A 12,816-nucleotide genomic window follows, 5' to 3' on the forward strand; every position below is an offset into this window, starting at 1 on the left:
GGCCCCATCTCACCTCCAACAGCCACCCCCCGACCAACCCAACCAAAACAGTGCCCAACCCGCCCCAGCCACCCTCACCGACCCAAAAGAGAAAAAACACAAAGAAAAAGAAACCCGGAGCAATACAAAGGCCCCCCCCCCTCGAAACGAAAATAAACACAGCGTATCAACCGCAGTCCCCAATCGCCCATCCCGACCCTCAGTCTGTGTCCAACTTCTCGGCCTGAATAAAGGCCCACAGCTCCACCGGAGACTCAAAATAATGGTGCCGGTCCTTGTAGGTAACCCACAGTCGCGCCGGCTGCACCATGCCAAAATTCACCCCCTTCCTGTGCAGCACCGCCTTCGCTCGATTGTACCCGGCCCTCCTCTTCGCCACCTCCGCACTCCAGTCCTGTTATATCCGAACCTCCACGTTCTCCCACCTGCTGCTCCTCTCCTTCTTGGCCCACCTGAGCACACACTCCCGATTGATGAACCGATGGAACCTCACCAGCACCGCCCGCGGAGGCTCGTTAGCCTTGGGCCTCCTCGCCAGCACTCTATAGGCCCCTTCCAGCTCCAGGGGCCCCTGGAAGGACCCCGCTCCCATCAGCGAGTTCAACATGGTGACCACATAGGCCCCCGCGTCCGGCCTCTCCAAACCCTCCGCAGATTCTTCCGCCTCGACCGAATCGCTATCTCCTCGAACCGCTCCTGCCATTTCTTGTGGAGCGCCTTGTGCGCCTCCACCTTTACCGCCAGGCCTAAGATCTCGTCCTCATTGTCAGAGCTCTTTTGTCGAGCCTCGCGGATCGCCACTCCCTGGGCCGTCTGTGTCTCCAGCAGCTTAACAATAGACGCCTTCATCGGCTCTAGCAGGTCTGTTTTAATCTCTCTGAAGCAGCGCTGGATACCCTCCTGCTGCTCTTCCGCCCACTGCATCCTCCCGCCGCCATTTTGAGCTTCTTCCCTCGCACCTTTTTCGGGTCCACCACCACCATTTTTGTCGCCTCGCCCCTAGTTGAAGCCATATACTGACAGGGAGTTGTTGTAGACTCCTTCCCACACCGGGAAACGTCGAAAAAGTGCCGTTGGGGGCCCTGAAAAGAGCCCAAAAGTCCGTTTTTGCGGGAGCCGCCAAATGTGCGACTTAGCTCCGCATAGCCGCAACCGGAAGTAATTCGGTCCATTTCTCATTGGAAGACCGAGACCCCATTGGTGACACCGAAGGGAACCCTGAGGAAGTGGTAGAGGCGGCCATCTGCCCCGAAGGCAGTGTATTGGTGGACCTCCGGGAGCTGGTGGTACGCGGACTTCAAGTCAACTGTGGAGAAGAGTCGATACTGCACAATCTGGTTGACCATGTCAGATATGCAGGGGAGGGGGTACTCATCGAGCTGCATGCACCGGTTGATGGTCTGACTGTAGTCGATGACCATCCGGTGCTTCTCCCCAGTCTTGTCGACCACCACTTGAGCTCTCCAGGGGCTGGTACTAGCCTCAATGACCCCCTCTCGTAGGAGTCGCTGGACCTCCGACCTGATAAAGGCCCTGTCCCGGCCACTATATCATCTGCTCCTAGTAGCGACGGGCTTACAGTCCGGGGTGAGGTTAGCGAAAAGCGAGAGTGGGGCGACCTTCAGGGTCGTGAGGCTACAGATGGTGAGGGGGGGGCAGGGGTCCACCGAACTTAAAAGTGAGGCTTTGGAGCTGGCACTGGAAGTCGAGCCCCAGTAATAGGGCAGCGCAGAGATGGGGCAGGACGTAGAGATTAAAGTTAGTGTACTCTATGCCTTGTACAGTAAGGGTCGTGACACAGTACCCCCGGATTTCTACTGAATGTGATCCGGAAGCCAGGGAGATTTTTTGGGTCGAGGGTAAAATTGGGAAGGAGCAGCGCCTTACCGTATCTGGGTGTATGAAGCTGTCTGTGCTCCGGGAGTCTAAAAGCCAGGCCGTCTCGTGCCAATTGATCCGGACGGTCATCGTAGGTTTTGTGAGGTGATGAGGCCGGGCGTGATGGAGGCGAGCTTCGGAAGGTGATGGGTAGGCTGGTCGGAGGTGGCGGCGGCCAGCGTACTACCGGGTGAGCAGGGCTCCCGGGAGGCTGCGGAGTGGCCCCAAGATGGCGGACCCCATGGGTCGTGCGTGGCAGGTGGCATCGGAGATGGGGTCCCCATGGGTCGCGCGTGGTGGGTGGAGTACATGATGGCGTCAAAGATGGCGGCCCCCATGGGTTGCGCATGGCGGGCGAAATCGAAGATGGCGACGAAGATGGTGGCATCCACGGGTCGCACATGTCGGGTGGCGCGGCAGCTGGGGGCGGCCCCGACAGGTAGCAGGCAGCGCTGCTGGGCCTAGGGCTTTTAGGGAGAGATCGGGCCTGGCAGGCTTTCGCATAGTGGCCCTTCCTCCCACACCTGTTGCAAGTCGCGTTCCGTGCAGGGCAGCGTTGTCTGGGATGCTTACCCTGGCCGCAAAAGTAGCACTTCGGGCTTCCGGCGTTGGTGGGCTGCTGCGCGGCACAGGCTTGTGCCGCACCCGAGTCGGTTGATGGCGGCACCCACGAGGTTCACGAGGGTGCCGCGTGGTCGGAGGTGTAGGCCTCCATGTTCTGGAAGGCCATCTCCAGCGAATTTGAGATCTGCACTGTCCCTGGGAGGGCGAGCGTACCCCCTTCTAGCAAGCGCTGGCCGATGTTGTTCGATTTCATGCCTGCGACATAGGCATCTCTGATCAACAGCTCCGTGTTGGGTAGCCGATACCGCCTGGCAAGCACAGTTCCGGCCGAGTATCCGCAAGGCACGCAGGAATTCGGCGAGTGATTCCCCAGGGCGTTGTCGCCTCGTGGCAAGAAGGTGCCTAACATACACCTCGTTTACAGACTTTACATATTGTCCCTTCAGCAGCATTATCGCCTCCGTATACGAGGGGGCGTCCCTGATGAGAAGGAGAACGGAGACCAGCCACCTTTATACCGAGGGGAGGCGGAGCCATTGGGCAGTGGTTTACCACATTACATGTAATACAGTAGCCGTTTACCACAATACACATATTATATACTACAATGGTTTCCCACAATATGTTTAAGGAGAAGCTTGATAAGAAAATTAGAAGAACTGAAATTGCTAGTAACATAAGCTGCCACTTGATGTAGGCTCTGCTGAAAGATGCTCCAGACTCGGAGATAAGTTTAACGTATTTATTGAACGATTAACAATGCACTTAAATGAGTTTGACATGCCACTAATCTGCCTCCAGTAACTCAGTCTATTCTGCTAACTATACAAGCTTGCTCTTGACCCTGTGCTAGGGTGTGATGTTGCTGATAATCAACCCTGTCTTGCTCTCTTGGTTTCTGCCAGTGGAAGAGGCAGAGCCTTTGTGCCCTGTCCTTTTTATATGGGTCATGTAGTGCCCTCTTGTGGTAATACCACCTCTGGGTGTCCTGATTACCCATTGGTTGTGTTCTGGTCTAATGACCCATTGGTTGCGTGTCTGCATGTCATGACACCTCTGGTGCTCCCTCTAGTGGTTACTTAGTTGTAGTGTATTTACATTCACCCCTTGTGTATATACAGTGATGCATATCACGACAATGAAATTGTTTGATTTCAAAATCTATACTCAATGTTTCCTTTTCCAAATGAGCATAATTCTGTTCAGCGCGTGTCAATGTTCTCGAAGCGAAAGCTACTGGTCTTTCATCTCCATTTGGCATTATATGAGAGATGGCTGCAAGTTGTATTTTAAAATTAGGGTCAAAATGAACTAAGACTTCCGATTTCCGATTGCTGAGAGGGTAGATTAAGAGCAATTGGAGCTTAAAGATCAGCAAAGAGTTGTTGGATTGAATGGTCAGTTTTTGTGTCGGTCATTCTATGTAATTGTAACCTTTTAGTGACTGAAACGGGAAATAATCAAGTTGGAGAAAATCGATCTCATTCTGTTTCTTGTCTTCTTTTGTGAAATCATTTTAAACAGGCAATTTGGGCATGGTCAATAACAGCATTCACTCCACCAACATATGGATCTGTTGAGTACCCAGGCTGGGCAATAGCACTTGGCTGGTGCATGATCATTTTCTGTATTATGTGGATCCCCATTGTCGCCATGGCGAGAGTTGTCCAAGCTGAGGGCTCCACCTTGTGTCAGGTACGGAAATTTTTTAAAGATATGGAGCAGAATACCTGAAGATCTCACAATTTTCACTATGGTCGAGATTCTCCAACCTCGCTCGCTCGCCACTGCTGCCAGTGAGAACAGAGAAGTTGGCACTCAGTCAAAACTCCATTCACTGCAGCGAGACCGACAAATCCCAACCGGGGGCCCGGTCAGAGAATTCCGGTCAATATCTTCCAGTTCTCAGAATATTGGAAACATTACATATTGGACTTCATGCTGATTTTTGAATAAACCTTTCATGCTGCTGTTAATTGAATCTGAATTTAATAATGTTATTAAAATAATGTCAATCAGAAATCCTAGGAGGTAGAATCATAGAATTTACAGTGCAGAAGGAGGCCATATGGCCCATCGAGTCTGCAGCTGCCCTTTGAAAGAACACCCCACATAACAATGTCATTACCTTTTAACTATTTAAAGCCACTGGGCTTGCTGAGAAGCCTAAAAGCTTTGAACTACATTGCTTACATTCAATTTCAAGGTCAATTTCGTTTTGCAAGCTGCCAAATTGCAAATTGATAGGTGCAGGCTATTGTAAAGGGGGGAAAGCATAATTTATTTTATCGCTCTTCATGGTGCATTAACTCTGAAGTGCTTCTTCTTTTGTGCAGGTGTTGTTTCTAACCACAAATTTTGAAGAGGCTGTTTATTTGCTCTAAATTGCTTCCGAGAAAGAGCAAGTGTTCCATCTGACCGCTTTTTTTCAGCTGGTGTTTCCTCTGTTCTGATGTCCTTCCTAGAAAGGTCAGGTGCTTTGTCTGAGTGCTTCTCCCTGACATCCGGTGGCACTTCTCTTGGCACTCTGGCAGTGTCAACCTAGCAGTGCCAAGGGGTTGGGCCTGAAGGGGGAATGGGGATCTGAAGGAGGGAGGGGCCTGAATGGGGGCCTTGAAGCAGGGAAGCCTTTGGCACACCCATAGTGGGGTGTTGCTCAATTTGGGGGGAGGCCTTGCCAGCGATTGGAGGGCACTTACCAGCTATTAAGGTGGGAATCATGCCAGTGAGAAGGGGGGGGCAGGTGTCCGATGGGTTATTCTGAGCTTTGGACATCCTTTAAAAATGCCAACCTGACCTCTGAGGCTTGAATCACTCCGCGTTCAAAAAAAAAATTCTAAGCGCCGGTGCATTGCGATCAGAATTGCACTGATCCACCAGGCGGAAATTGCACCTCGTTTCCCACCGGAGACCAAAGTTAGAAGATTTGGGGAGAATTCCACCCAAGTGTTACAGAAACCTCAAAGGCCTAAAATTATGCTGTTGTGTGTTGGTTATTTCCAATGTGGATGCAGGGTACCCCTTGCTGTGAAGTGTGTGCCATGTGTGTGCCACAGTATTAAAAGAGGACCTCTTATGATGTTAAGCAGTCAGTCTGAATGATTCAACCCTCATTTCACTAACTTTCTCGGCTCATGTGAACTGAACCCCAGTGCTAGATGTTGAGTTTAATTTGTAGGTCTTTTTAAGATATTCACAGTCTCAGATAATTCAGTAGTATTTATTAATGATTCGAAACAAGATACATAGGTACAGTAAAAGTCGAGACTTGGAACTGTCTCCATGCTTGTTTCTGTCCAACACTAAATTGACACATAGCTGTGGGTCATGTGTTCTCTGACAGCACTGTGTGGCCAGTACTGTACTCAGTCCCATGTTAATCCTTTACATGCCACAATATTATACTGCAATAATTAGTCATCACTGAACAAGGCACCTCCATTAGTATTATTTAGGTACCAACTTGCACTGAGATGCTTTTGACTCACTTCTGTTCAGGTGAAGGTGCTGGACATCCTGAGGATCATGGTTGGAGGTGTCTTAGTGAGTGTGCTGGATATTTTCAGGGAAGCAACACAATTTAGTGACGCAATTCTGCAAGAGGTTTGGGGTTCTGGCTGTGGTGTTTCTGGGTCTGAAACATGACCAGCAAATGGAGTGAAGGTTACAGAGACGGGAAACTATCCAAAGAGGGAGGAGGAGAAGAAGTTGGGTTCTACACAGAAGACCCAATACCAATTTTTCAAATCCATTTCTACATCCACACGACACAAGAATATTATCTGAGGTGACACTGGTTCAACAACGAGTATATTACAGAGCTGTGCCACCTCCGACAATCCAGCCCAGAATCTGAGACTAGGGTGAGGATGACACTGCCACTGTCCATACAGGTCACATTAGAGTTTTATGGGTTTGGATCTTTCCCCGCAGAAGTGGTCAACATTTCCAAATGTCCCAGTGCATATCCATCAATGCTCTGGAAGGTGTTGGAGGCCATGTCATGCCTTGTTCCCTTCCTCAGCAGAGAGGCAGGGTTAGAGCACATCTGGCTTTGCCAGGGCACTAGGAGTCGAGATGGCGCACGGCACCATCAAATACAAGCCTACCTATGTCAAGGAGAAGAGGGACAGAAACCACATAGGCTACCATCACGTAACCAGGCACACAGAATCCTCATGGTGAATGCCCATTACCCTGGCAGCAGCCATGATGCCTTCATTCTGAGTCAGTCAGTTGTTTACACTGTCTTTGGGCACAGAGGACAACCCTCGGAGACAAAGGTTAACCCACGTACATATGGATCATGAACACTCTCCCAGCACACTGCTGAGGGCAACAATACCAGGATGTTGTGTTTATACTGTGAGCTGTGGAACCCCCAGAAACACCGTGGAAGTGTCCACATGTTATTAAGTAACACTTTTGATGCCTGGAACTCTCTGGGTGAAATTCAAAAATATACATTGGAGCAATTGTCCAAGCTCAAAGTGATCTGCTGGACCATCCATATCATTATCATGAGGGAACAGTCATTACTAACAAGAATGCAGAAGCTTCCTGAGGAGGAGTAGGAGATAAGATCAGAATTAGGGCACTCGGCCCATCGAATCTGCTCCGCCATTCAATCATGGCTGATATTTTCTTCATCCCCATTCTCCTACCTTCTCCCCATAACCCGTGATCCCCTTATTTATGAAGAACCTATGTATGTCTGTTTTTAAGACACTCAGTGATTTGGCCTCCGCAGCTTTCTGCGGCAAAGAGTTCCACAGATTCACCAGCCTCTGGCTGAAGAAATTCCTCCTCATCTCTGTTTTAAAGAATCATCCCTTTAGTCTGAGATTGTGTCCTATGGTTCTAGTTTTTCCTACAAGGGGAAAAGTCCTCTCCACGTCCACTCTATCCAGGCCGCGCGGTATTCTGTAAATTTCAATAAGATCCCCTTCATCCTTCTAAACACCAACGAGTTCAGACGCAGAGTCCTCAACCGTTCCTCATATGACAAGCTCTTCATTCCAGGGATCATTCTTGTGAACCTCCTCTGGACTCTTTCCAAGCCCAGCACATCCTTCCTTCGATACAGTCCCAAAACTGCTCACAATATTCCAAATAAGGTCTGACCAGAGCTTTATATAGTCTCAGAAGTACATCCCTGCTCTTGTATTTTAGCCCTCTCGACATGAATGCTAACATTGCCATCCTAACTGCCGACTGAACCTGCACGTTAACCTTAAGACAATCTTGAACAAGGACTCTCAAATCCCTTTGTGCTTCTGATTTCCTAAGCATTTCCCCATTTAGAAAATAGTCTGTGCCTCCATTCCTCCCTCCAAAGTGCATCATCTCACATTTTTCCACATTGTATTCCATCTGCCACTTCTTTGCCCACTCTCCTAGTCTGCCCAAGTCCTTCTGCATCCCCCTGCTTTCTCAATACTACCTGTCCCTCTACATATCTTTGTATCATCTGCAAACGTAGCAACAGTGCCTTCAGTTCCTTCTTCTAGGTCGTTAATGTATACTGTGAAATGTTGTTGTCCCAGCACTGACCCCTGAGGCACACCACTAGTCACCGGCTGCCATTCTGAAAAAGACCCCTTTATCCCCACTCTGCCTTCTACCAGTCAGCTAATCCTCTATCCATGCCAGGATCTTACCCTTAACACCATGGGCTCTTAACTTATTTAACAATCTCCTTTGTGACACCTTGTCAAAGGCCTTCTGTAAATCTAAATAAATCACGTCCACTGGCTCTCCTTTGTCTACCCTCCTTGTTCCTTCCTCAAAGCACTCTGCATTTTTTTTGCTTTGCTTTACTTTGCTTTACCACCATGGATCCACTGTTACTGAGACCGCCCCCCCCCCCCCCCACTGCCCCCTCCCCTCAATCTCAGTATCCCAGTATCACTTGGTGACATGGGGCGAGATTCTCCGAGCCCCCGCCGGGTCGGAGAATCGCCGGGGGCTGGCGTGAATCCCGCCCCCGCCGGTTGCCGAATTCTCCGGCACCGGAGATTCGGCGGGGGCGGGAATGGCACCGCGCTGGTTGGCGGGCTCCCCCCCCGCGATTCTCCGGCCCAGATGGGCCGAAGTCCTGCTGCTAGAATGCCTGTCCCACCGGCGTGGATTAAACCACCTCCCTTACCGGCAGGACAAAGCGGCGCGGGCGGGCTCCGGGGTCCTGGGGGGGGCGCGGGGCAATCTGGCCCCGGGGGTTGCCCCCACGGTGGCCTGGCCCACGATCGGGGCCCACCGATCCGCGGGCGGGCCTGTGCCGTGGGGGCACTCTTTTCCTTCTGCCTTCGCCACGGTCTCCACCATGGCAGAGGCGGAAGAGACTCCCTCCACAGCGCATGCGTGGTGATGCCGTGAGCGGCCGCTAACGCTCCCGCGCATGCACCGCCCGGCAATGTCATTTCCTCGCCAGCTGGCAGGGCACTTCCGCCAGCTGGCGGGGCGAAAATCAGTCCGGCGCGGGCCTAGCCCCTCAAGGTTAGGACTCGGCCGGTCAAGGGGCGGAGGATTCCGCACCTTTGGGGCGGCGTGATGCCGGACTGATTTGCGCCGTTTTTGGCGCCGGTCGGTGGACATCGTGCCGATACCGGAGAATTTTGCCCCTTATTACAATTAAAGCCATCCATCAAACAATTTCATGAAAATCTCTCTCCGATAGCTAATCAAATTATGCAAACAGAAATGAAATAATCACCTTTGTACATTCCCTCAGTGCCTGGCTTGAGGGTGTCTTTACCTGACTTTGTCTCCTACACAGTGTTCGCCCAGTATCTGCAACATGGCTGCTGACATTCACTAGGGAAGATTGCAGATGGTCTTGGATGGTGACCACAAGCAGTTCTAGACATTGAGGGTCCATATTTGGACAGACCCACATTGACATGTGTAGCAGCAGTCTGAATTGTCTGGTGACAGGTGACAGCAGGAGCACTGGCAAAGTGGCAGAGATGGGAACACAAATACTCTCATCCTGAGAGAGGCTTGTGCTTCATGAAGCTACTGCCACTGAAACAGGGAGGCCCCTCAGCAATCCTTGTATTCTGCTGGAGGATAGATTACCGGACTGCTGTGAGACCTGGAAACTACTTTGACCACTGGTCCCTGTAGCCATGACGGCAGCAATCTGAACTGGTGTCACAGCAGGCTAACCGAACATGACTGCAATCTAATTTTGGGGGAAACTGTATGGGCTGTAATGGGATTCTGCATCAGCGTTGTGTCCACAAGTGTGAAAACAGATTTGGCCATCAGTTCCATGTGGAAAGAATGGGCTCCAAATCTGTGCAAAGTTCTGTGTTAAACTGGTGCTGGACTCCTCTGTACTCCTTTACTTTGACCACGGAGATTTTGCTGGGCTTCCCAATGCACAAAGTATTTCCTTGTGTATAGTCATCAGGGTTATTTTATCGAGTGTCCCATTTAAGTGCTCATTCTATGGAGCAGAACCCATGTGTGACCTCACTTCCCAGTGAGTCTGTTTCTATGTTATCCCTGCACCCTGCCTGTGCAGTACACTTGTGCCCAGTGACTCACCAGGTGGAGTTGCCTCCTCTAATCTACACACAAACATCAGGATTACAGCTGGTGGCTGAGTGTGAAATTGAGAACATGGTGGCTCTGACTTCATTCCCTTCATGCTGTTCTATCACGGCCTGGCCAGGAGGCAGCTTTTGGCTATTTAAAGGAGGGAAACCACAGGATAAGGTTGTGTTGAGGGGTGTGGGGAAGCAGGAGATGCATGCTTACACCATCTGCAGCTTGTAAATCAGAAGAGACTGTGAGATGAGGACGAAGTGGGATGTGAGAAGGGGGATTAGGTATGAGGACACCGTCACTATCAATGTTGTCATTCCCACCCTCATTTATTGGCTCAGCAAAGGCTGTCCTCAAGATGGCCGCATTGTCTCCTCCATTATGGTTAGGTGTTGAGAAATGCCTGTTCCTTGCTGATTAGTTCCTTCTGCCTCAGTTCTTCACTCCTCTGTCCTGAGAGTGAATGAGAAGAGTGTCCATGAGTGTTGCAATGTGTTTGGATGACGTGGCTGTCACAGTTGTGACACCTCAGTGGTGACAAATTGTTGGCTGTGAGTCTTTTCCCATTGCTCAATGTGTGATAATGAGCGAACACCATTACGGGCAGCATAGTAGCACAAGTGGATAGCACTGTGGCTTCACAGTGCCAGGGTCCCAGGTTCGATTCCCCGCTGGGTCACTGTCTGTGCGGAGTCTGCACGTTTTCCTCGTGCCTGCGTGGGTTTCCTCCGGGTGCTCCGGTTTCCTCCCGCAGTCCAAATACGTGCAGGTTAGGTTCATTGGCCATGATAAATTGCCCTTAGTGTCCAAAAAAGTTAGGAGGGGTTATTGGGTTACGGGGATAGGGTGGAAGTGAGGGCTTAAGTGGGTCAGTGCAGACTCGATGGGCCGAATGGCCTCCTTCTGCACTGTATGTTCTGTGTTCTGCTGCCACAAAGTCTTCCTTCAGCTCCTCCCTGTGCCTTTGGAGCTCACTCAGAGGTGATGAAACCATGTGTTTGTCCATCAGCCCTTAGGTTTGCGCCAAGAACTCTGTGGGGCCGGCCCTTCCCGGTTTCATGCTGCCTCGCGTGGCTGCTGCCTCGGAGGCTGAGGCTTCACTCCCCTCATCCTTGCTGGCTTTCCTGCTGGGCGGTTGGCTCTTTCTTTCCTATGTCTTGTCAATGTGGTTGGTGGGTAATAGGCTGGGGGGGGGTTGTGGATATGTTTGGTGTCCGTCTGCTGGAGTTAAAAGGTCACAATTGAGGATTTCATACGAGAGCCACATTTTGTACGACTGCTCAGCTCATGGCCACCACCGGAAGTGTCTATTTGGAATTTAAAAGCAAGTAAAAATCTAACAGTAATTTTAAATATTTCATTTTTCTTCCAACAGAAAATTTCTGCCGCTTGTACGTCAGCTCCGGATTGGGGCCCATACTTGGAACAACACAAAGGGGAAAGATACAGAAAGAAACCTGATTGTACAGATGCTCCTAACCGTTTGCAACTTCTGGCCCCTCCTGGGATGTGAAAGCATTAGTTGATGTTTTTTGTAAATAATGGAACAAAATCCTATTGTTATTCTGATGTGCACAAACTTGTAGGGCCTCCAAACCTGTTAGATCTACCATCCGGTCTTAGCAACACTTTGCGATCACTAAAACTCAGTAAAAATTCAAGTTAAAACTTCTCAGGTGCAAATAAAATCTATTTTATTTGCCTCTGTTGAATACAATTGAGAGTCATTGAAAAGTCTTATTCTCTAATATGTCCAGCCAGCATAGGACTCACAGAAAGGCAATTTGTAGGCAATTGAACTTTCAAACAATCACAGAAATGATTTTCTTGCTTAGGCAAACATCTCGCAATAATGTTAAAAGTCAAAATCTGAAAATGAAATATGAAAGACAGGAAGATAGCGAATAGAAGTCAAAGTATAGATGATTCATGAAAGAGAGAGAGAGATGGTCGAAAATCCAGCACGGTTATCCCAAATCATATCAGACTTTAGCCATCTATCTACACCCCAATGTAATTCTAATTGGTTTGGATTAACATCAAATGAGTTTGATTTGAGGGTTAGTTGTCACTCAATAATAGGCACCATTAACCTAAAATGTATTCTTGTATGAGCTTATGGAATGCAATTCAGCCTCCTTATCGCAAGCTGCCTGAACTGGATTCTTGCTGAGGACAATAGTGCCTTTAGGTTCCTGCCCTGTTGTCACGGAGTCTGCCCTGTCCTTGGTCCCTTTATCTTGCAAATGTATTTGTTAGCTGAATAAGAATGCTCTTTTAATCTATCTGTTTCCGTGTTCTGTTGAAGCTATGTTTTGAAATGCTGAATGTGTGTTTTGAAATTACCTGAGGTTATGAGTGAGTTTTAAAATGGTATTTAAATAGATTAGGGGCTTAATGCTAAATAGCTATCTTTTACCAATAGAAAATAGCTGGCTTCTACAGTCGGCCCTTTTGATAAATCGAAAGAATAAGTGAGATATTATCACAATAAGATAAAAGACATTATTCATGCAATAGGATAGGTAAACGCGCAAAGAATAACTCATTCATATTGTCATTGCAGTTTTAAACAATAGAATGGATAAGCATTGCATTACAAGCATTTCAGCAACAATTATTATAATTCTCAAAGAATAACAATTAATAAATTAATCAAATGTGATACTATTGATTCAGTATTAATACATTATACAATATGTTAATAATACAGTCAAATAATAATTTCAAGTATACAAATAAAATGATTAGACAGTAAAACATTGAGTATATGATTTGGTAATAAATGTTAAAGTGATTATCAAAGTTGATTATGTGATTTAG

General features: G+C 48.8%; 1 protein-coding gene across 1 annotated transcript in view; it reads left to right on the forward strand.

Moving 5' to 3' along the window:
* LOC140418105 (sodium- and chloride-dependent neutral and basic amino acid transporter B(0+)-like) overlaps positions 1 to 12,602 on the forward strand; it is a 271,390-nt gene extending 258,788 nt beyond the window's left edge. Inside the window, exons 14-15 of the mRNA XM_072501524.1 lie at positions 3,967 to 4,137; positions 11,369 to 12,602. Of these exons, the coding sequence (XP_072357625.1) occupies positions 3,967 to 4,137; positions 11,369 to 11,506 (309 nt within the window). The 3' untranslated portion in view covers positions 11,507 to 12,602. The remainder of the gene's footprint in view (positions 1 to 3,966; positions 4,138 to 11,368) is intronic.
* Positions 12,603 to 12,816: the final 214 nt, after the last annotated feature.

Source organism: Scyliorhinus torazame, chromosome 5 (genome assembly GCF_047496885.1).
Source record: "Scyliorhinus torazame isolate Kashiwa2021f chromosome 5, sScyTor2.1, whole genome shotgun sequence".
Lineage (NCBI taxonomy): Eukaryota > Metazoa > Chordata > Chondrichthyes > Carcharhiniformes > Scyliorhinidae > Scyliorhinus > Scyliorhinus torazame.